The sequence below is a fragment of the Pelophylax lessonae genome, assembly GCF_965119305.1.
Source record: "Pelophylax lessonae genome assembly, chromosome: 2".
In the NCBI taxonomy this organism is placed as follows: domain Eukaryota; kingdom Metazoa; phylum Chordata; class Amphibia; order Anura; family Ranidae; genus Pelophylax; species Pelophylax lessonae.
This window is the reverse complement of record NC_138769.1, coordinates 697,647,275-697,671,319: the sequence shown is the minus strand read 5'-3', so window position 1 is coordinate 697,671,319 and position 24,045 is coordinate 697,647,275. Positions and strand designations below refer to the sequence as shown.

At 48.9% G+C, this 24,045-nt stretch overlaps 1 protein-coding gene across 1 annotated transcript in view; it reads left to right on the top strand.

Moving 5' to 3' along the window:
• Positions 1-24,045, top strand: part of LOC309545965 (piwi-like protein 1) — a gene marked incomplete at both ends in the record, with an annotated part of 237,750 nt that overhangs the window by 213,221 nt on the left and 484 nt on the right. Inside the window, one exon of the mRNA XM_082245422.1 lies at positions 153-300. Coding sequence (XP_082101548.1) covers positions 153-300 — 148 coding nt within the window. The remainder of the gene's footprint in view (positions 1-152; positions 301-24,045) is intronic.

Genomic DNA, 24,045 nt, shown 5'->3' with positions numbered 1-24,045 from the left:
TGCCTGGAGTTCAGTTTTAGCTAGAGAAGCTCAGCTGTTTCCTTTTGTTTTTAATTGGCTTTGTAGAATGCCTAGATTGAGTATGTGCCTGTATATGTTTTTTTTTTTTTGTTTTTTTTACGAAAAGCACTTCTATGGCTTCTTCCCTTCAGGTATGACTTCTTCATCATCAGCCAGTCTGTGCGACAAGGCACTGTGTCCCCAACACACTACAATGTTGTGTATGACAACGGAGGTCTGAAGCCAGATCATATGCAGCGACTGACTTACAAGCTCTGCCACCAGTACTACAACTGGCCTGTATGTATGACGGAAGCTAATTTTTTAAAGTTGAATTAAAGTATAATTTCTCTTCTGTTCACTGGAAGATACAGTTGTGCTTTAGATCATTCCCTACTGGGTGTAATGCTACCCAGGTTGCTGGGTACAAATGAAAATTAAAACCCATGATCAAGCTTAGTTAGCCTATTATCATGGAGTTAGGACTTCCTCCTGGAAATTTCCTAATTTCTCTATCGTTCATCGTCAGATGCAGCTCATGCAGCTCAATCATCTTTAGACCAATGGGTTATGCTCCTCCAATCAGGAATAGGCACTAGGCCGGATAAAAGTTTAACCACGCCTATGGGGCTGTCCCTGCAGGCATAACCCCACACACTGCTATCAGCAAACAATTTTTTGTTTCTGCCTAGTTTTAGGAATTGAACCTAGCTCCCTGATGGGACTTCGGTCTTGGCTTTTAACAGGGAAATTTGTGTTAGTTATTTTTTTACACAATTTAGTTCCTGACAGACCAAGATCCAGAGGAAGGAACAAGCAACAGCCGGCTGTGGTTTCGCACTGGATAATCTAGATCCTTTAGGTCTCCCAGCCTGGCCAACGAGCATGAGCAGGTTATAGTCCAGCACTAGGCCTCGCCACGACTGTGCCCCCGACGGATGGGGACGGGCCTGCGGGTGGACCGTCTCGATGGGACACGATCTGGAACGCCCTGAGTCGCAGCTTTCCCCTGTCTGACAGCACCCCCATCCCGGGTGGGAGGTGTTCGGTTTCTATGTGATGCCCACCTGGTATCGTGGTATGGTGAGAAGATTGTCCCCCCAAAACCTCTGACGGTCTTGGGGTGGACGTGGGCCCCTTCTTAGGATGGTCGGACCCCCGGGTTCTCTTCCAATCCCCCCAGCCCCTCTAACAGTCAGGTGGTCTTTTGGCCCCCATTCTACCTCCATGCCCCCCCCCCCTCCCGGGATTAGATAGAAGCTGGCTTTGCCACTTGCTCTAGTAAGTGGGGGATGGATGTTGTTTTTGCTGACCGGATCGCACTGGTAGTCTTGATCAAGTTCCTGGCCCTCTGGGGATTAGTGACTGGGGCAGAGATGTCTAATAGGTCTGCTCCCACGCGCTTCGGGTGCTCTGCAGTGAGAATGAATCAAAAGGGGGGTACCTGTGTTGGGTGCTATGGGTGGTGCCACATCCCAATGAAATCTCAAGAAAAGGAATTCCCCTATTGGTGGGATTTTTAAGGCACTCACATGTATACAATGGTTTAGAAAAAGTTTAAATATTTTATTGAAAGACAAAATTAACAAAATAGTATAAAAGGCAAGTTAGGTAGAATACATCACATATGCACTTCGAGTGAATTACACCAATTCAGGGTATAGGCTCCAGACCCGACTAGTTTCGGAGTTAAACAAATACTCCTTCTTCAGGGGGGAGGGAGGAGGCCCTGGGTGGTGGTCTGTAGGTAATTGATCAGACAAAAATCAGTCAATTGAACAGAACAATACAAATATTGATATAATACATCGGTTGATATAGGAAAAATTAAAAGGGTAATAATGACTTACATTCTGTGCAGTGATGGGCAAAACTGTATACCTGCCGGTATATGTTAAAAACAAGTGCTGTAAACGCTCCACTGAATCCGCAAATTGGCTGTATCGTTGATCTGATTCATATGGTAAAACCTCACATACGTATGTTGTGGGGAGAGAAAGTTATGCCAATATATGTGGATAGTCCCTGGAAAACGCCAAATAGGGACAACTGGATCCCAAAATATGGCCGATCAGCTAGGGAGAGGAGACATAAAATCATCAGAAACAGGGAGCTCATTGACCTGATATAAAATAGCCGTATTGTTTAAAAGGGTGAGGAAGAGAGAAACTATCATAAAATAAAAGGTTCCATCTTATTGCCAGTGTAGCATTTTGTATCATGTGTTTGAAACAAATAATTTTTAGCTCTGCTTCAAGACATGGAGAAGAAAATATCATTTAGTTGTGTAGATATATCTTAGTTCCTCCCAATAAACAATAATGGCATAGGTATGGATAAATCGCCTCCATAAACTAAGAGGAGATTTGGTTCAGACTGAGATAAAAGCTGTTACCTTTAACAAGATGTTTGTCAGCCTGGATCAGGCCGGATCCCCTCAGTATTCTCAGCAAGCGAACAATGAGTTCACTGCCGAGGTTCGGGGGTTTATATGTGGAGTCAATTGGACTTCACAGCTGTGTTGACTTATCTGCTTTGTTTTAGCCTCTCCTTTCGCTAATTGCCTGCTGGGGTCCCTGGTGCGGAGGGGCCAATCGTTTACCCATCCATTGGCCCAGATAGCGGCGTGGCGGAAGTTCGGTCGGCTCCTGCGTTCCACCGGCACGTCACCTGACCCGTCAGTGTGGAACGCAGGCGGGGCCTTGTGTGAGTCAACGTCTGCCGGTCTCGCGATGCGAGGCCTTAGCATGACAGACTCGTGATGCGGCTCGCCACTAGGTGGCGGCCGCCTCCCATGCCGGGTTGTCCACTTGGCAAGGATTCACTGGTACTAATGACCACATTATTCCGTCCTATGAGGACAGGAAGTAACCGGCAATGTGTGTAGATTGGAAATTCTTTTTGCTTGTCAGTGAGGAAAAAAGTCTCATTCAAAAGGAGATTTGTAATGAAGCCTCATTGAGGCTGCCCTTAACGATCTCCAATTTTCTGTATTTGTATACAAAAAAAGGGAGAAAGGGCACAAAAGTAACAAGGGAAAAAAGAGAGGTTTGTTATCATTTTGATTACAGTCCGCGGTGATTCAGATGAGCGTGAAAGCACCTGTTGGGAGATCAGAAACCAGAAAAAGAATTGTATGCATGCATCAAAAACATATATACATTGGTGGTAATGTTGCCATTACTGACCCCTGCTGGTGACAAATTAAAACAGCAAGATGGTCATTATCCCAAAGATAGTAAAGCAGTTATCAGCAATGAGGAAGGAGATCTCATTTTTCCATTCCTCCTGAGCTGAAGCCTTCCAGAAACGGCTTAAAGGATACCATCTCATTTAGTCCTGGGGGCTCAGTGGCCTTGAGGAGATGGATCCACCGTAGTTCCATTTGCAGGAGGACCTTGTTCCAGTCTCCTCCTCTGGAACTAGGGTGGATCCTGTCTAGGATTAAAAATTTAATTTTCGGAAATTTCCCTGGATGGATAAGTGCCGCGTGCCGTCCAAGGGGTAAATCCGGGTCACAAGTTTTAATGCTTTTGATATGCCTGTTGGCACGTTTGAAAAAATCCAATTTCGTCTTGCCGACGTAAAAACAGCCGCACCCACAGAGTAGTAAATATACCACTCCGTGAGTGCGGCAGTTGGCGAAATGCTTCGGCCTAAACATCTGGCCATTCGGCAGAATAGGGTTTTTGGATGTGAGCATAAAGCCACAGTATCTACAGCTGCCGCACATATAAGTGCCCTTATATTTGCATGGGTCTAGTCTTTCTTGGTTTTTAAATTCGCTCTGAACGAGTTTATCCTTTAGCGCCGGTACATTCCGGTAGGTAAAGTGAGGGTGTTCTGGGACGTATTTGCCTACGGTGGGATCCAGAGTCAGTACATGCCAGTATTTGGATACTATTTTTTTTTAATTGTTGGATGTTGTTCCGAATATGTTGTTGTTATTCTTAAGATTGAATCCTCCTCTTTGTTTTGTTTAGGGGATAATAGTTTGCTTCTATCACTAGAAATTGCTTTTTTGTAAGCTTTTTTTAGAATTGTTTTTGTGTACCCTCTGGCAAGAAGGTCAACAATTCTGTGTTTTTCTGTCGGTATGGGGTGCTATGTGTACATTCATGAGGAAGAAGAATGAACCTAAATGATTTTAGCAAATGGCTGCAATATTACAAAGAGTGAAAAATTTAAGGGGGTCTGAATACTTTCCGTACCCACTGTATATGTATATGCCCTACATAATATAATGACATAATTATGGCTAATATCTTCTCACACATAATAATGTATCTTTAAAAACTTATATAGTTCATTTTAAATGTCTGCTAGAGTATACTGGGGTATTGTCCATTGTTAAATATATACAGACAGACTGGCACTACCATTATGTCTTATCTGAAAAGGTGTCTATGTAAATCTTATTTACGATCTTAAAAGAAATACAAAGACCTCTGTTGAAACTCTATTCTCTCTTGTAAGCTTGTAAGAGACATTTTGCAAATGAACATATATGAACTTTCATTCACCTTAAACAAAATGGACGCTGGACAGTTCAGAATCTTATATGCATAAGATGAAATATACATGGCTTTTTAAATCCATTTTTTTTTTTTTTACCTATTATTATTTTAATCACCCCCAATAATCCCGACAAGCTCCATGTTACCTGATTGGTTATGTTTAGCCTTTGGGGAATTACGTCGTCTTGCTTTGCGATTATACTGCTTTGGGACATCCCATTGGTCTAAAGAAGATGGAGCTGCGTCTGTCGAACGATAGAGAAAACTGGATTTTTGTAAGAACTTACCGAAAAATCCTTTTCTCCAAAGTTCGACAGACGCAGCACCCGCCCTTCTACTTCTGAGTGAATGGGTTATTTTTGTATTCTAAACACTGCTTGCAACTAAACTGTTTGCTGATAGCAGAGTGTGTGGGATTATGCCTGCAGGGACAGCCCCATAGGCATGGTTAAACTTTTTTCCTGCCTAATGCCTATTACTGGTTGGATGAGCATAACCCATTGGTCTAAAGATGATGGAGCTGCGTCTGTCTAACTTCGGAGAAAAGGATTTTACGGTAAGTTCTTACAAAAATCCAGTTTCTCTTACGTCCGCCCACAGTCGCCGCCCATTCATAGTCTTCACTAATGGGGCATTGCTTCCTCTCCGCAGGAGTTTCTAGACATAAGACTTGTAAAAGAACAATTCATCTACATAGTCACACCCATGGGGGCTGTCCTACTAGTTCAATACCCCCCTGCAATAGCCATCCCAACTGAGTTTTGTCTTCTGCCTAGCTTAGGAGTGGATAGGCTTCCCTGTGCTGAGGCTACAGTCTCAGCCTTCTTCTTTTCTCTTATGATGTATTTTCTGAAAATGTAATTTTTTCTTTACATTGCTAGCTGTTTATTTTATCAGCTCTAGTTAGTTGGATCTTCGGATGAAGACGGCGTTTGCGGAGCTGGGAATCGGACTGACCGTCCTGGTCCTCCAGGACTGAGGGTCAGATGGAATCCCAGCCTGCCATAGAGCGTTTCGCAGGCTATGTGTTCGCCCTGGCCTCGCAAACGACCCATCCCTGTCCTCAGGGATGCAGCCATGTGAGGTGGCTACCTCACTGGACACAGCATAGGTTCGTCCATGCGCTACTAGTGTACTGCGTTTCTTGCCGGCGGCACTCCCCTGCCATCTGAGGGTGGGCGGTTTCCCGTTTGATATGAGGCACCCCACGCCATCGGGTACAGGTGTGGGGCCTCTGGGGTCGGCAGTCCTGTCGGCAGTCCTGTGACTGTGGTGTCCCCTATGTCTGCGTTTTGGGCTCCTTGCTCCTGGTCCCTGCTGGGATTTTATTCTCTCACAGCAGCGCTGTGTGGGATTTTGGGGGTCCCTCTCCTAATGTCACTTTAGGGTGCTTGGAGGTGCAGACACATGCGGCGACCTCTGCGGGGTTAAAAACCGCCGGTCCGCCATTTTAAGTGTGGGCAGCATGTCTGGCTTCACTATGGTCGTTTATACAGCATGTTATGTAGTGTGTTTTGGCGCCATCTTGCGTGTGGCAATCGATCGTTCCTAACACATGTCGGCGGCCATCTAGCCGAAGCCTCCCATTAGTTTCAATAGGCATCCATTTTCCCTTGGTCTGCAGCCTCAGTTCAGCCTCCAGCGGTGACATCACTTCCTTCTTTCTCACAGAGCCGACCGAAGGAGCTGGTAAAACATTTGTGGGGTTCTGTCCTGCTGTTCCTTTCCTACTTTGTGCAAACTTCCTGGTGAGTTTTGTCCCTGCGGGAGGTCTGTGCCTCACAGTCCTTATAGCGGTGTGCTTCGGGGGTCCGCAAAGCTCTTAAAGGGCCAGTACAAAAGAAAAAAACTTATTTCTGCTATGGAATCCCAGGACAGCAAATTCCCTCCAGCTTTGGTAGGGGATTCAGGTTCCTCTGAATCCTCCAACCTGACTAATTTGACTGCTGTTGTGGCAACTTTGGTGTCAAAAATGGATGTGCTAATGACTGAACGTGCTGCTAGGAAAAGGCATAGGATTCTTTTTCTTCTGATTCTGAGTGTGACATGGTTGCTGTAGGTATCGTGGCCCTTTCGGGGTCTCGCTCTTCTCTGGACCCGCAAGAGTCTGAGGGGGAGGCGGAGGTTGCAGGGGTGGATGAGTACACACAGGACCGGGTCGCAAGACGGCGCAGGTTTTTCCTTGCCCCGCAGTTTCACCATAAGGTGAATGAGCTATGGCGTAATTTAAAACACACCTTCGTGGTGCCTAAGAAGTTTCAACTTCTCTACCCTTTTGCGGCTACTACGGTTGCGCGCTGGTGTGTGCCTCAAGTGGATCACACGGTAGCCAGATTGAACAAAGCTACCCTGGTCCCCACGAGGACTCTCCGGTGTTTAGGGACCCTACTGATAGGAGACTGGAATCTCTTGCCCGGCATTCCTATATGGTGGCGGGTTCCATGCTCAAGCCTATTTTTGCCTCTGTAATGGTGGCTCAGGCTGTGGCGGATTGGACCAAGGTGCTCAAACGCACCCTCGTGGCTGACTCTGCCCCTCCCACTACAGTGGAGATGGTGGATCAGATTTATCAAGGGGTTATCATGTATTTGTGCAATGAGGCCCTTTTGGCGATATGCTTATCCAGTGTCGCAGTGATTAACCGTCGCCTAATCTGGTTAAATAGCTGGTCGGCCGACCAGAAATCCAGGAAGACAGTGGGTAATATCCCCTGTGCGGGGTCTTGCCTTTTTGGGGAATCCCTGGATGAATTGGTTAAAGGAGTCACTGGGGAAAGAACCTTAAGGGAAAATTTTTCCGCGGTAAGCAGGGCTCCTCCTTTAAACATAATCAGGGGTCCTTTCGTGCTTTCAAGGCGCAGAACAAGGAAAACCCTTCAAGGGCCAAGGTGGCCAGAAAAAGCCCTGGTTCGGCAAACAAAAATCCGGCCAAGCTGGGATGGCGGCTCAGTCCGCCTCTGCCTGAAGGGGCGCCCTCACCCGTTTAAGGGGTGGGGGGACGTTTGCGTGGTTTCCTCCAACCTTGGCTGCTCCGAATCACGGACAGGTGGGTTCAGGAAATCATTTGGTCAGGGTACAAGATCGAATTTCTTTCACGGCCGGCAAACAGATTCTTTACCTCAAATCTTCATTTGACCCCAAGGCGGTTGCAGGACCTGCATCAGGCGGTGCAGGATCTCCTCGCCCAGGGGGTTGTCGGCCGGGTGCCTCATCGGGACAGGTTTCGGGGGTTTTATTCTAATCTGTTCACCGTGCCCAGAAAGGATGGCAAAGCGCATCCGATTCTGGACTTAAAAGCTCTTAACCGCTTTGTGCGCGTTCAAAAATTCCGCATGGAATCACTCCGCTCAGTGGTGGCCTCCCTGAATCCGGGGGAGTTCCCTGCCTCTATAGACCTGAAGGGTGTGTATCTGCACATCCCTATTTTCGAGGGTCATCAGAGGTACCTCCGATTTGCTATCGCGGAGGATCATTGTTGCGGGCACAGGGCATTGCGGTCTTGGGTTATCTGGACAATCTCCTGTTAAGATCGAGTGCCAATCAGAGCCTGTTGCGCGATCTGTCCACTACAGTCCAGACGATCCAGGAGTTTGGTTGGTCAATTAACATTCAGAAGTCGACCTTGTCGCCTTCGGTTCGTCTCCCGTATCTGCGAATGGTTCTGGACTCTGCTCAAGCAAAGGTGTTCTTACCGGAGGACAAGCTCCGGACCCTACAGGACGAGGTCAGGTCCCTCGGGGACAACGAATCCTCGTAGCTCCGGACCTGTATGTGGTCCCTGGGATTGATGGTGTCGGCCTTCGAGGCGATACCATTTTCACAGTTTCACACACGCTCTCCTAGCAGAGATCCTCGCCAGATGGGACAGACTGCATCAGACCTTGGACCTGAGGGTGTCTCTTGAGTCGCCAGACCAGAATGGATCTATTTTGGTGGCTTCAGTCCCCGTCTGTGTCGGACGGAAAATCCTTCTGGCCAATTCTTTGGACGGTGATAACCACGGATGCCAGCCTGTCGGGCTGGGGTGGCGTTCTGGGCAACCTGTCTACCCAGGGCACTTGGTCGGGGGAGGAATCCTCCCTCCCGATAAACATTTTGCAATTGAGACTGATCAGGCTGTGCCTGCTCCATTGGTCGAATCGTCTTCAGGGCCGTCCTGTACGACAATGCCACTGCGGTGGCTTACATCAATCACCAAGGGGACACCAGAAGTGCCCGGACGGCCCAGGAGGTGACCGGTATCCTGTCTTGGGCCGAGACTCATGTCTCGGCGATATCGGCAGTTCACATTCCGGGTGTGGAGAATTGCAGGCCGTCTATCGGAGCCGCCAGACCCTGGACCAGGGGGAATGGTCCCTACACCCGGAGGTGTTTCAGATGCTGTATGAGAAGTGGGGATCTCCGGGTGTGGATCTGTTCGTGTCTCGGCTAAACCACAAGGTGGAAAGGTTTGTGGCAAGAACGCGAGATCCTCTGGCAGACGCCTCGGATGCGCTGGTGGTTCATTGGCATCAGTATCATCTGATGTATGCCCTTCCTCCAATTCAGTTGTTGTCCAGGTTCCTTCGCAGGTTTGCATCTGAACAATCACTGGTGATTCTGGTAGCGCTGGACTGGCCTCGCCGGTCCTTGTACGCGGACATCGTTCACCTGGCCGTAGAGCCTCTGTGGCGGCTGCCAATGTGAAAAGATCTACTGTCTCAGGGACCGATCTTCCATCCTGCTTTACAGTCGCTGGCTTTAACGGCCTGGCTGTTGAAAGCCAGTTCCTGAGAGACAGGGGTCTCTCCTCAGAGGTCATTCCTACTTTGATCAAGGCTAGAAAAGCCTCCTCTGGTAAGATTTATTACCGTACGTGGAAAGCTTTTTTTGCCTGGTGTGAGTCCAGGGGTTTCTCTCCTCGTTCCTACTCTGTGGCGAGGGTGTTGGCTTTCCTTTAGGCTGATGTGGACCAGCGCCTTGCTTTGGCCACGATTAAGGGCCAGTTATCTGCACTGGCTATTCTTTTCCAGCGCCCTGTGGCATCTAATTCCTTGATTCGCACCTTTATTCAAGGTGTGCGTCACTTGGCACCTCCTAGAAGGGAGCCCTTACCTCCATGGGACTTGAACTTGGTTCTGTCTGTGTTGCAGCGTTCCCCGTTTGACGGCGTTGTCTTGCCATTCCCCTTACCTGATGGTTCATAGGGATAAGGTGGTCTTGCGACCTAACCCATCCTTTCTTCCTAAGGTGGTGTCTGATTTTCACCTTAATGAGGACTGTGCAAAGCCTAAGCATCCTAAGGAGGTTGCATTGCATTCCTTGGATGTTGTCAGGGCGATCAGGGTTTACCTGTCGTCGACTGAATCCTTTCGGAAATCTGATTCTCTTTGTCCTTCCTGAGGGACCTCGGGAGGGTATGGCTGCGTCTGCAGCAACCATTGCCAAATGGATTGGACAGACCATTGTACAAGCCTATTCGTTGCAGGAACGGGTTCCTCCCTTCCCTGTCAAGGTGCATTCTACCAGGTCGGTGAGTGCGTCCTGGGCCTTCCGGCATCAGGCTTCGGTGGCCCAGGTGTGCAAGGCTGCGACTTGGTCATCGGTGCACACCGTTTCCAAATTCTATAAAATTGATGTTCTGGCTGATGCCTCCTTTGGCTGTAAAGTTCTCTGTGTGGCAGTGCCATAGGGAACTCTGGTTTTGTACGGGTCCCTGGCTGTTGGGGTTGTTTTTCCCCTTGGTTATTTGTTTTCCTGGGTTGTTGCTCCTGTTGAGCCATTTTTTTTGTTACCCAGAAGGCTGCCTTTCTGTTCATGTAAGGTTTCTTTCTCTGTGGGTACTGCGTTGCTTTTCTGAAGGTTGCGTTGCCCACCCCTCATGTCTACACTGCTTTGGGACATCCCCATTAGTGAAGACTTTGTGAATGGGCGGCGACTGTCGGAGGACATAAGAGAGAGCTGAATTTTTGTAAAATCTTACCGTAAAATTCCTTTCTCTGAGTCCTCAGACAGTCGCCGCCCCCGCCCCTCTTTTGGGGCGTTTTTCTACACTATTACTGCTTGAGACCAAACTGAGTTGGGATGGCTATTGCAGGGGGGTATTGGACTAGGACAGCCCCCATGGGTGTGACTATGTAGATGAATTGTTCTTTTACAAGTCTTATGCCTAGAAATTCCTGCGGAAATGAAGAAATACCCCATTAGTGAAGACTGTGTGAATGGGCGGCGACTGTCGGAGGACTCAGAGAAAGGAATTTTATGGTAAGATTTTACAAAAATTCAGTTTTTTCTTAATTCCTTTGGTTTCACTTCAAGCATGTTGCTGGGTTTGCGAACAAACAATATAAATTGTTAGTGTCCGGTTTACGCTATTCAGCACATACAGTTCCTTGCTCCATTCAGATTCGCCTGCGATGGGGGGGGGGGGGGGGGCAGCCTGTTGAATTTTTGCTCCTGGGGAAACAAATGACCGATCAATCTCCGACTGTCCTGTCACAGTATCCCCCACAGATAAGCAGTGTTAAGCAGTGTCATGGCTGCATCCTGCACCTCCTCATGGTGGAGACTGATAAAACTCTTGTGGAAAGCAGTATGGTAAGCCAAGGGTTTCCCTAAATCTTCTCTCTTCGCTCTCTTCGGCTACCGAGTGTGCAGTGCCTCTCCCCTACCATAAGACTGACTATCCTACGCTGGATCCCTCCCCTACACAGACACCCAGTTAGCATGCTGCTTGACAATGCCACAGCTGTAGAGTAGAGATCTTTCCCAAGCCTGGCCCAACTGAGTGACATCAGCTGACTTTTTGCAGAGCGAACTGCACTCAACCCAAAAAAAAATACTGCCAAAATAGCTTTGGCTTCTTCCTCTATTTTGCAGAGCAGTTGAAGTATAGCCAAAAAAGCTTTGGTTTTTACTTCTCATTTAACTGCTCCACAAAATAGAGGAAGAATGGATTCTGGTGAGCCTCATTGCTCCAAATTGGTCCGAGAGAACTTGGTACACAAACTGACTCCTGGTGGACAAGCCTTGGCCTCTACAAAATGGGCCAAACCTCCTTCCACAGGGCCCTCTTCTCACTGTCTTAAACGGTATAGCTGTTGAAATACAGGTCCTAAAGGTTAGCGAAAATTCTGACTCATTTTCACCTTATTCAAGGCAAGAAATCCACCTGTTAGGATCTACATTTTTAGGGCCTGCTTTGGCTGGTGAGAAAGTAGGCATCTCATCTCAGATTAATATTCTTATACTTGCTTCCTGGCCTTCTCCAGTGTAGCCTGGGGAACATCTGGCTCGTAGTACTCTAAAGGGACAGGTTTTAGCCTTATCCATTCTTTTCTAAAAAAAAAAGAAAAAAAAAAAAAAAACCTTTTGACTTTGCACAATCTTGTCAAGACCTTTTTTATGTAAGGAGTTGCTTTTTTTCCTTTTTGAGTTGATTCAAGATATCTCATTTGGGGCTAGCACATGAAAGGTTGCCTTTCTGGTGGCCATTACTTCCATCGGCATCTCTCTGATGGACCTTTTTTGCAAGGAGCCTTTTCTTGTCTTTTATATGGGGAAAAGGGTGGTCCTGAGACCTGGACCCCCCTCCTTCCCTAAGGTTGTCTTTTCCTCCCACCTCAGTGAGGACATTTTAGATAGGGTATAGGCCTTAGAAGGTATTAACAAATATCAAAGGTAAGGGCATTGTCCTGCCTTCCTAATGCTTTGCTCTGAAACATGCCAAGGAAACGCCACTCCACTGCTTGAATGTAGTAAGAATCATTGGGGTCTACCTAGTCACAACATCTTCCTTCAAAAGGCCCCAAGAAATTAGTTTACTCCTTCAATGAAAATGTTCCTCCCTTCCTAATGATGGCCCATTCACCATATCTTTGTAGCTTGATGCTGAGCTACAGCAATGTGGAGGAGGGAGACTATACCCTCTGTTGCTCTACTGTATTGCTGATATTGTGCTGTTACTCTCTCCAACCAGTAGGGGGAGAGCAAAGTCAAACCAGCCCAAAGACTACAATGCAGAGTGTGGTAAATTATGGGAGTTGTAGTTTGAGATAGCAGACATGCAATGGGCCAGTAAACTTTTAACTACTGTAGCACCCTCCTAGTTAGGTGCTAGGTTCAAAGAATGATATGCTCCATCTGCCTATCAGGGGAGCTTGAGCTATTAGTTTGCCTGTTGCATGTTCCCAGGTGTGATTCACTGGGTCTTAGGGAGTGTCCCCACTGCATCCAATAGGGGAGCCTGTTGGACAATGGAGGAAACCTGGCCAGTGACACATTGGCTTTTGTTAGTCCCAGTGGGAGGGCACTCTTGCAGTGCATCCTGGGATTGCTCATAAAGGCGGGGGGTGACATGTGACAGGGCGTCTTTGGCAGGAAGCAGAGTCCCAGGAGGAGGCTGACGGCTTGTCTCTCCTGCTGTATGAGGAAGGTGGTCTTAGTCAGTCGGCCAAGTGAACCATGTGTGGAGCTGAGCTGCAGAAGATCCAGTGCAGCTGACAGTGGAGCGGCTGGCAGAGTCTTCTGGGGAAAAAACAGTGTCCGTGAGTACCAGGGTAACTTGCTAAAGGGGCATCCTGGGAAGGGGTACCACTCGAGTGAAGTCAGAGGATCAAGGGGCTAGCTCACACAGTGTCAGAGTAAGGGGGGTGCCGTGTAGAACCCTGAAGAATAGGGACAAAGGGGGTGCCAAGTAGGACCCTGAAGAGTGATTCACAATACAGTGCAGTTCAATTAATCCTTTTTCACTATAGTGGCAAGGTAAAGCAGCGGCCTTGCCGCATTCAGCTAGTCAACTGAATAACTATGCACAATTGCTGGGACTTTCTGGAGTATCCCATTCATCCCTTCTATCCCAGTTCTCAAATAAATCAACAAAAACTCAAAACCCCTGGACTGTTTTCTGACTGAGCCAAGCACTTAGAATATGCTATTTTGTCAAGTTGTTTCTATGGGTAACCCAGGGGACTCTGTAACCAGAAGCTCCCAAGGGATTAGTGCTACACTACAGTTCCCAAAAGTCACAAGCAATGGGAGGGGTGAAATGTATTTATACTGGACGGCCCAGGAAAAGTCATGCTTCTGACGCAAGGGACTCATTGAGCATCTGCATACAGGGTTAGTTGTTGCCAGGCTGGATTGGAAGAGATTGGTTGGGAAGCCTAGGAGGAAAGGGAAGGAAATGCCCTCAGTGCACATTAGACAGCTGTGCTCAAGCTGTACCTTTGCTGCACAGAGACTGGACAGACCTCTCACCCACAGATTCCCATCGCAAGCCTTCGGGGGCATCTGAGAAAGAGAGAGCAGGGTGCCCCATCTCTACTACAAGCATCCAGCTGAATCGCAGGGACTGGTGAGAGGGCTCATCGCCTACTATATACCTTGTTGGCAGGACATTAAGGATAAGTTCACCATGAACTACCCCAGCGCCGTGGTAGATAATTGAGAACTACAAGCAAACAGCCGCAAAGGCTGTCTGGACTTGTAGTTTTCCCATTCACAGATTACTATGAATAGATAAGGCCAGTCTCCAAAGTTGGCAAGTACACCCCAAGGTAGGTAGGAACCACCCGACGGTTGATTGCTCCAGCTCCAGAAATAATTGCAAGGAGAGTTTACCATTTTTGAGTCCACAAGAGCTAAAGGAAGCCAGCAGGTGACTGTGACCAACCAACACCATCTGTATATAGTAGGGCTCATCGCCTACTATTTACCTTGTTGGCAGGACATTAAGGATAAGCTCACCTTTAAAAAAAAAATAAAATAATAAATGCACCTTTTTTTTTTGCAGGTAAAAAAAAATGTGCATTTTACTATTTTTTTGTTTTAGAAGCCTGGAATGCATTGCATTAAATGCAGGTCTCCTACAGACTGTCAGTGCAAGCTGACTGCTTGTACATCATACCGACATTGCAAGGAGATTTTACAATTTTTGAGTCCACAAGCGCTAAAGGAAATCAGTAGGTGACTGTGACCAACCGACACCATCTGTGATGTAGATATCACTTTTGGGTGACCTTTTAACACAAAATAATTATTTAACCACTTGCCGGAGGCCCGCCATTGCGACCATTGTTCTGGGCCGCCGTCTGCACTGTCGGTGGCAGCGTGTCCCTGGGACACAGCCCGTCACCGGCAGGGGGGAAACAGCCAATGGGCATGGCTGTTTCCCACGTGATCGGCTGTGATCTAATCACACAGCCGATCACAATAGAGGAGCCCAGAAGATGACCGCGCGATCGGGAGCGCGCAGCGCGGTCATGTCGGTGGCTCCGTGTTCCCAAGGAACACAGCTAGTCACCGGCAGTAGTAAACAGTCACTGACAGTGGCTGTTTACTATGTGATCGGCTGTGAATCCATTCACAGCCGATCACAAAATGTAAACACAGAGCAGTAACTCACTGTTACTAGGTCTTCTCCCCTTACACATTTTCCAGTGTGAGGAGAACAGAGCCAGAAACAGAGTTACTGCTCAGTATACCTGTAAAAGCACAAAAATAAAGATCCCCACACAGTCCTCAGCCGCCCCCCCCCCCCCCCAATTGCACCTGTCACCCAACAGTCACCTCATCAGTGCCCAGAAATTGCCACCCATAAGGCTACGTTCACACGTGAGCGTAGCGATCGCGGGCAGAATCACGGTGATTCTGCCCGCAGTCCAGAAATCATTGTAAATCGCAGGACGCCTGTGTGTTGCCCGTGATTTGCAATAGCACTCCAAACGCTGTGCGATGTTGCCGCGATTTCCGCCTGCCGAATCGCGGTAACATCGCGCAAACAACGCATGATGCCCAAAAAAGGTACAAGAGTTTCTTTGGGGCGTCATGCGTTGTTTGCGCCATGTTACCGCATTTCAGCAGGCAGAAATCGTGGCAACATCGCACAGCGTTTGGGGTGCTATTGCAAATCACGGGCAACGCACAGGCGCCCCGCGATTTGCAATGATTTCTGAATCGCGGTGATTCTGCCCACGATCGATAACGCTCACATGTGAACGTAGCCTAAAGTTCACCTGTCAACCAGAGACTGCCATCAGTACCGCCGTGCACCATCGCCCGTCACCTGTCACCCCATCGGTCATCGTCACCTGTCACCCCATCAGTCATCGTCACCTGTCACCCCATCAGTCATCGTCGCCTGTCACCCCATCAGTCATCGTCGCCTCTCACCCAATCAGTGATCTTCCGCAGTCACCCGTCACACAGCCCATCACAGCCAGCATGTCAAAGGATGTACAGCAGCGAGGAGGCCCTTCAGGTCCTCTCCATGACTGATGAGAGCACCGGGGAGCTCTCATCTGTATCCGAATCCATACCCAAATCCGATTTGGAATTTGAAATCTCTAATAGTAGCGGATCGGAGATGGACTCGGACTATTCCTGTACACTTTGCTTTATAGAATGTATTTTGGGGTGCAATTTTTGCTATATACATGCAACCACTTTCCGACCGCCTAACGACTATATACGTGTGTCATTAAAAGCTAAATACTGGGGTTATGGCAGCAGATAAAAAAAAATAATAGGAAAAAAAAAAATGAAAGCGCCCTGTCCCAGTTAGCTCGCGCGCAGAAGCGAACGCATATGCAAGTCCCGCCCACATATGTAAACGGTGTTCAAACCACACATGTGAGATATCGCCGCGATCGTTCGAGCGAGAGCAATAATTTGAGCCCTAGACCTCCTCTGTAACTCTAAGCTAGTAACCTGTAGACATTTTTAAATGTTGCCTATGGGGATTTTTAAGTACCAATGTTTGGCGCCATTCCGTGAGCGTGCGGAATTTTGAAGCATGACATGTTGGGTATCTAATTACTCAGCGTAACATTATCTTTCACATTATGGATAAAATTGGGCTAAATTTACTGTTTTCTTAAAGGAGTAGTCTGAAGCCCCATTCCACAAAATGCCAGAATTTAGCCAATTGAAATACCTTTTCAATGTCGCCACTTTTAAGAAAATCGGCCCAGCGGTTATTCTTTTATTCCCTCCCGAAGTTTTCAGCACTTCCTGGTTTTCTTCTATGGCAGCCATGATAAAACTACCTCTCCCAGCATGCCCACTCATCTCTTCCTGTAATCTCCTGCCCTCCCCCTGTGACTCCTCTGCTCGGCCCCCTCCCTAAATTATAATTTCTCTTACGTCCTCCGACAGTCGCCGCCTCTTCATATTCGTCACATATGGGGTATTAGACTTTGCTCCGAAGGAGTAGCTAGGCAACAGAATATGTTAACAATAAAGCTTTTAACATATCCCACCCTCAAGGGGTGGTCCCCTCAGTCAATACCCTCCTACTTCCTGCAACCATATCTCAGTTTTAATGTCTAGCTTGTCAGGAGTGGCTGGCTCTCTCTGTGCTGGGGCTTTCTGCCCCAGACTCTTTCTTCTTTTTAAAATTTTGTTTGAGTTTTCTCTCTACCTTTACTTAGCTGTTATTTTTGTCAGCGTTAGTTAGTTCTTCTGATGAAGAGGATCATGCGGACTGGGTATCGGGCTGATCCCCCTGGTCGTAGGTCGTGGGTCAGTGGCTTCCCAGTCTGCCATCGAGCGTTCAGCCAGGTAACGCTCCTGGCACAGTGAACGACCCATCCCTGTTCGGTGCAGGGATGATTGGTGAGGTGGCTACCTCACTGGACGCTGTGCGGTTTCTTAACCCCCATTTTGTGCGTCTTGAATGCGACTCTCCCTGCCTCATGTGCAGCGGCTTGTTCGCCTGTGCGGGTCCCCCACGCCATGTGAGGTAAGTGTGTTTATGCGGGGACCTGTCTGTCTGGGGGGGTGTCAGTCTGGGACTGTGTAACCTGCCTCTATTCACACTGCTGGTCTCCCTATCTCTCGGCTGCATGCTGTGGGCTGCAAGGGGGGGGGGGGGAGCTGTGTGACACTGTGTGTGTCAGCCTGGTCAGTGTGTGAAGCTGTGTGCTTTGGGGCATGTTTTTTTGGCATGTTTGGGCATATACAGCGATCGCTGCGGCGATCTGACATGTATTCTGATACTGGAATGTAATGTGTGTTTTACTGCACTGTGGAGCGGCGGTTTCGGCGCCAGACGGCGCCATTTTGCCTACACTCGCTCCGGCCGCATGTTTTACATGCATGGCGGCCATTTTCTTGTAGCCTCCATAGGCTTACATAGAGCGCCCTGGCAGCATCACTTCCTCTTTCCAGGAACACCGATCGAGGCAGCGGCGAGGGTCTCCTCAGGTTTTATCCTTCTGTTCTTGCTATCCATTGCCTGTGTTCAGTTTGCATATTCCCTGTGGGGGTCTTATTGTGCTTGAGTGTGGTGCGGTGGGCTGCGCTTGCCGCGCTTGCTTAAAAGGGGCAGTTAACCCTTTGTTGTCTGGCATTACAGGGGCAATGGATTCTCAGGAGGGCAAATTTCCTACAGCCTTGGTGGAAAGCCAGGGGACCGCTGTTTCCCCCCCAGGGGGGGATTTAGCCACTATTGTGGCTGGCCTTGCTGCTCAGGTGCAGATGCTGGTGGCTGCTCAATCTACTAAAAGGCCCAGAGTTGCTCTTTCCTCTGATTCTGAGGGTGAAGGTGATTTGGCTGTTATGGCGGGGGCCTCCTTATCGGGGTCCCGCTCCTCTCTTGATCTAGTGGGGTCCGAGGTGGAGGCTGAAGTTGAGGGGGTTGATAATTCTCCCCCTGGCTCGCCTGAAGAGCTTGCAATCATGGATGAGTTGATTGCTTCCATAAAGCAAACGCTGCGTTTGCAGGATGAAGTGTGTCCCCCCGCCGCCTTGGCGGCTTATGGGACGCAGAGAAAACGCAGGACGCCACAGGTTTTTCCCTGCAATGATGATTTTCAGCGCGCTGTTAAGGAACAATGGCGCAATCTGCGCAAACCTTTTGCGGTACCAAGTAGATTCAAGCTGCGTTATCCTTTTTCGCCTTCCACTGATGAAAGGTGGTGTGTGCCTCCCCCAGTGGATCACGCAATTGCGGTTTTGAACAATGCCACTGCGATTCCTGCAGAGGATTCCCCTGTGTTCCGTGATGCCACGGATAGGAGACTGGAGTCTCTTGCCCGTCATACTTATTCTGTTACGGGTTCTATGCTTAAGGCTCTTTTTGCTTCTCTCATGGCGGCCCAGGGGATCGCAAGTTGGACGCAGATGCTTAGGCGCGTCCTAGTGGCCGACTCGGCCTCGCCGGCGACCCTGGATATGGTGGATCAAATCCACCAGGGTGTCATGTATCTGTGTGATGCGGACCTGGACCTGGTTCCGTTGGCTGCACGTGTGCACAGCGTGGCGGTGTTGTCTCGCCGCCTGGTTTGGTTAAAATGTTGGTCGGTGGACCAGTCTTCACGTAAGACCTTAGCCAATCTACCTTATGATGGGTCTCGCCTTTTTGGGGAGTCCCTGGATGTGTTGATTAAGGGGATCACTCTTGCCCCATTTCCCCAAGGCTAAGGGAGCTTCTGGGAAGAAGCATGCTAATTTTCGGCCCCCTCAGGGGTCCTTTCGTGCCTTTCGGCCGCACTACAAGGGCAAGCCGTTCAAAGGTCAAGGCTCTCAGAAGAAGCCCTGGTCTGGTAAACAGAAGTCCGGCCAATCCGGATCTGCAGCCCATAACAGTTCGGCCTGAAGGGGCGCCCTCACCCAGTTTTGGGGTGGGGGGACGCTTGCTCGGTTTTCTTCAGCCCTGGTTGGCCCGTGTGCGGGACAGATGGGTTCAGGAAATCGTTCGATCTGGTTACAAGATCGAGTTTCTCTCTCGGCCGGAGAGCAGATTTTTTTCCCTCAAATCTTCAACTGTCTCCAGAGCGTTTGCGGGACCTGCACCTGGCGGTGCGGGACCTGAGGGCTCAGGGAGTGGTGGTTCCGGTGCCTCATCGGGACAGATTTCGGGGGGTTTATTCCAATCTGTTCACCGTGCCCAGGAAGGAGGGCAAGGTTCGTCCGATTCTGGACTTGAAGGCTCTGAACCGCTCTGTGTGGGTTCGCAAGTTCCGCATGGAATCCCTGCGGTCGGTGGTGGCTGCCCTGGTTCCGGGGGAATTCATGGCCTCCATCGATTTGAAGGATGCGTATCGTCACATTCCCATTTTCGAGGGTCACCAGAGGTACCTTTGATTTGCCATTGCGGAGGATCACTACCAGTTCGTGGCGTTGCCTTTTGGTCTCGCCTCGGCTCCGCGGGTCTTCACCAAGGTGCTTGCACCAGTTCTGGCATTATTGAGGGCCCAGGGCATTTCTGTCCTGGGGTATCTGGACGACATTCTGGTTCGGTCTGCGACCAGCCAGGGTCTGGAGAAGGACCGGTCTGTCACGATGCAAACTCTGCAGGAGTTTGGTTGGACGATAAATTTTCCAAAGACGACACTGAGTCCGTCGGTTCGTCTTCCCTACCTGGGAATGATTCTGGACTCGGTGCAGTCCTCAGGGACGTTCCGCACTCGTCTCTGCGGACGTGCATGAGATGTCTGGGATTGATGGTCTCGGCCTTCGAGGCGATTCCCTTCGCCCAGTTTCACACGCGGGGTCTCCAGGCGGAGATCCTGTCCAGGTGGGACGGGCGACCTCAATCTCTGGATCTTCAAATCTCGTTGAGTCATCGCACCAGAGGAAACCTTCTGTGGTGGCTCCAGTCCCCGTTGGTGTCCGGGGGCAAGTCGTTTCGTCCTGTCTCGTGGACGGTGATCACCACGGACGCCAGCCTGTCGGGCTGGGGTGGAGTTCTGGGCGTTCTGTCCGCCCAGGGGACTTGGTCGGAGGGGGAGTCTTCCCTTCCGATCAACATTCTGGAATTGCGTGCGATAAATCTCTGTCTTCATCGCTGGACGGACCGGCTGCAGGGCTGCCCGGTTCGGGTGCAGACGGACAATGCCACGGCGGTGGCCTACATCAACCACCAAGGGGGCACCAGGAGTGCCCGAGCGGCTCGAGAAGTGGCCGACATTCTGTCTTGGGCCGAGACTCATGTCCCGGCGATAACGGCGGTTCACATTCCGGGGGTGGAGAACTGGCAGGCGGACTATCTGAGTCGCCAGACCCTGGATCAGGGGGAATGGTCTCTCCACCCGGCTGTCTTCCAGATGTTGTGCGCGAAGTGGGGTCTTCCAGATGTGGACCTGTTCGCGTCTCGTCTCAACAACAAGGTGAGAAGGTTCGTGGCAAGGACGCGCGACCCTCGGGCAGACGCGTCGGACGCGTTAGTGGCCCCGTGGCATCAGTACAGGCTGATGTACGCGTTTCCACCGATTCAGTTGCTGTCCAGGTTCCTTCGCAGGTTACACTCGGAACGCAGCACGGTGATTGTTGTGGCACCGGACTGGCCTCGCCGGTCCTGGTACGCAGACCTCGTGAATCTGGCGGTCGACGCCCCGTGGCGTCTGCCTCTTCGAGACGATCTACTGTCTCAAGGACCGATTTACCATCCTGCTTTACAGTCGCTGGCTTTGACGGCCTGGCTGTTGAGACCGAGGTCCTGAAGGAGAAGGGTCTCTCTCCAGAGGTCGTTCATACTTTGATCAACGCGAGGAAGTCTTCCTCGGGGAAGGTTTATTACCGTACTTGGAAGGCCTATTTTGCCTGGTGTGAGTCCAGGGGGTTTTCACCCCGCACGTACTCGGTTTCCCGTGTGCTGTCTTTCCTTCAGACGGGTGTTGATCAGCGTTTGGCGCTGGCTACGATAAAGGGTCAGGTGTCTGCGCTGGCCGTTCTGTTTCAACGTCCCGTGGCTTCCAACTCCTTGGTTGGCACCTTTGTTCAGGGTGTGCGGCATCTGGTTCCCCCTAGGAGGGATCCTCTGCCCCCTTGGGACTTGAATCTCGTTCTATCTGTGTTACAACGTGCTCCTTTTGAACAGATCAGGGAGATCTCGTTGTCTATGTTGTCCAAAAGGTCGCCTTTTTGGTGGCGATCACTTCGGCTCGCAGAGTGTCGGAGCTGGCGGCTTTGTCCTGCAAGTCTCCGTACCTGGTTATTCATTTGGATAAGGTGGTCTTGCGACCTAATCCTTCTTTTCTTCCGAAACGAGTTTCGGAATTCCATCTTAATGAGGATATTGTCTTGCCTTCGCTGTGCGCGAAGCCTAAACATCCAAAGGAGGTGAGATTGCATTCTCTGGATGTTGTTCGGGCGATAAGGGTTTACCTTAAATCGACTGAGTCTTTTCGAAAGACGGACTCCTTGTTTGTTCTTCCAGAGGGTCCTCGGAAGGGCATGGCGGCTTCGGCCTCTACCATCGCCAAATGGATCAGGCAGACCATTGAACAGGCCTATGCTTTGCAGGGAAAGGTTCCCCCTGTACCTGTGAAGGCGCACTCTACTAGATCTTTGAGTACGTCTTGGGCCTGTCGTCATGGGGCTTCTGTAGCCCAGGTGTGTAAGGCGGCGACTTGGTCGACCGTGCACACTTTCACAAAATTCTACAAAGTAGATGTTCAGGCATCGGCGGATGCTTCCTTTGGCCGCAAGGTTCTTAGTGCGGCTGTTCCCTAGGGTCCCTTGTTGGGGACTCCTGGCTGTTGGGATAAGTTTTGTATCCCCTGGTTTTTTGTCTTTTCCTGGGTTGTTGCTCCTGTTGAGCACTTGTATTTTGCTGTTGCCCAGCTGGTTTCCTTCCTTTGGTAAGGTTCCTTTCTTTGATGCGGAGACTGCGTTGCCTTTTCGGCGCGGATGCGTTTCCCACCCCTCATGTTTGCACTGCTTTGGGACGTCCCCATATGTGACGAATATGAAGAGGCGGCGACTGTCGGAGGACGTAAGAGAAAACTGAATTTTTGTAAAATCTTACCTGTAAAATTCCTTTCTCTGAGTCCTCCGACAGTCGCCGCCCCCGCCCCTCTTTTGGGGTTTGGTTGTATACTCTACTGCTATTCCACTAAAACTGAGATATGGTTGCAGGAAGTAGGAGGGTATTGACTGAGGGGACCACCCCTTGAGGGTGGGATATGTTAAAAGCTTTATTGTTAACATATTCTGTTGCCTAGCTACTCCTTCGGAGCAAAGTCTAATACCCCATATGTGACGAATATGAAGAGGCGGCGACTGTCGGAGGACTCAGAGAAAGGAATTTTACAGGTAAGATTTTACAAAAATTCCGTTATTACACGCCCCCTTCTCTTGAACCTATTTCCCTATCCCCGCCTCTTAAAAAACGTCATATTCTATTGGCTTGCCGAGCTCCAATGAGCTTTCGGCCGCCTCTGCGTGTGTCATTTGCTGAGCTGAGCCAATGACAGCTCAGCTCAGCGCATATATGAATAAATTAGCTAAGGGGGAGTATTCGACTCCGGGTGAGGAGGCCGGCGCAGCCCGCAGTGACTCCTGGGAATCGATGAGTCACTGAGCAAAGAAAGAAGTCGAGCGTCATGAAAAGACCCAGCTTCCTGCCGGAGAGAAAGTCGAGGAGAAGACCAGGAAGAAGACCATAAGGAAAACGTGAGTATATTTAAATGTGTTATAACTTTGTGTGATGCTCTATTTCCCTTCCCCCAGAAAAAGTTTGCTTTAGACTACTCCTTTAAATTTTAATTTAAAAAAGTGATTATTTTTCAAAAAAATTGGATTTGGAAGACTGCTGCGCAAATATGGTGTAATAAAAAATATTGCAACGATCTCCATTTTATTCTCTAGGGTCTCTGCTATAAAATAAAATACATAATGTTTGGGGGTTCTAAGTAGTTTTCTAGCAAAAAAAAATATTTTAGCTTGTAAATGCCAAGTGTTAATAATAGGCCCAGTCTTAAAAGTGGATAAATGGACAACTTTGTGTAAAGTGCTACTTGGATGTTGGGCCTCTGTATGTGGTTAGGCTGTGTAAAAGTGTTACACATGTGGTATCGCCATACTCAGGAGGAATAGCAGAATGTATTTTGGGGTGCAATTTTTGCTATGTACATGCTATGTGTTAAAAATATTGCATAAATGGACAGCTTTGTGTAAAAAAAAATGCGTTTTCATTTTCTTTCCACATTTTCCAAAAACTTGTGGAAAAAAAATGACATATTCAAAAGACTCATGCCTCAAAAATTATACGTTGGGCTGTTTGCTTTCCAAAATGGGGTCATTTTATGGGGGTTTCCATTGTCCTAGTGCTCCAGGGCCTTCATAAGTGTGATAGGTTGTCAGGAAATTGTATGTGTAATTTATGCTCCTAGAATGCCGGACGGTGCTACTTGGATGTTTGGCCTCTGTATGTGGCCAGGCTGTGAAAAAGTCTCACACAATTGGTATCGCCATACTCGGGAGGAGTAGTAGAATGTGTTTTGGGGTGTAGTTGCAAGTATACATATGCTGTGTGAGAGAAATAACCTGTTAATACGTCAATTTGTAAAAAAAAAAAATCTTCATTTTGCAAAGAATTGTGGGAAAAAATTACAACTTCAAAAAACTCACCATGTCCCTTATTAAATACCTTGGAATGTCTACTTTCCGAAAAGGGGTCATTTGGGGGGTATTTGTACTTTCCTGACTTTTTAGTGTCTCAAGAAATGATAGGCCTTCAGTACATAAGGTGTGATGAATTTTGGACTCTAACTTTCACAAAGACCAAATAATATACACTTATTTGGGTTATTTTTACCAAAGAT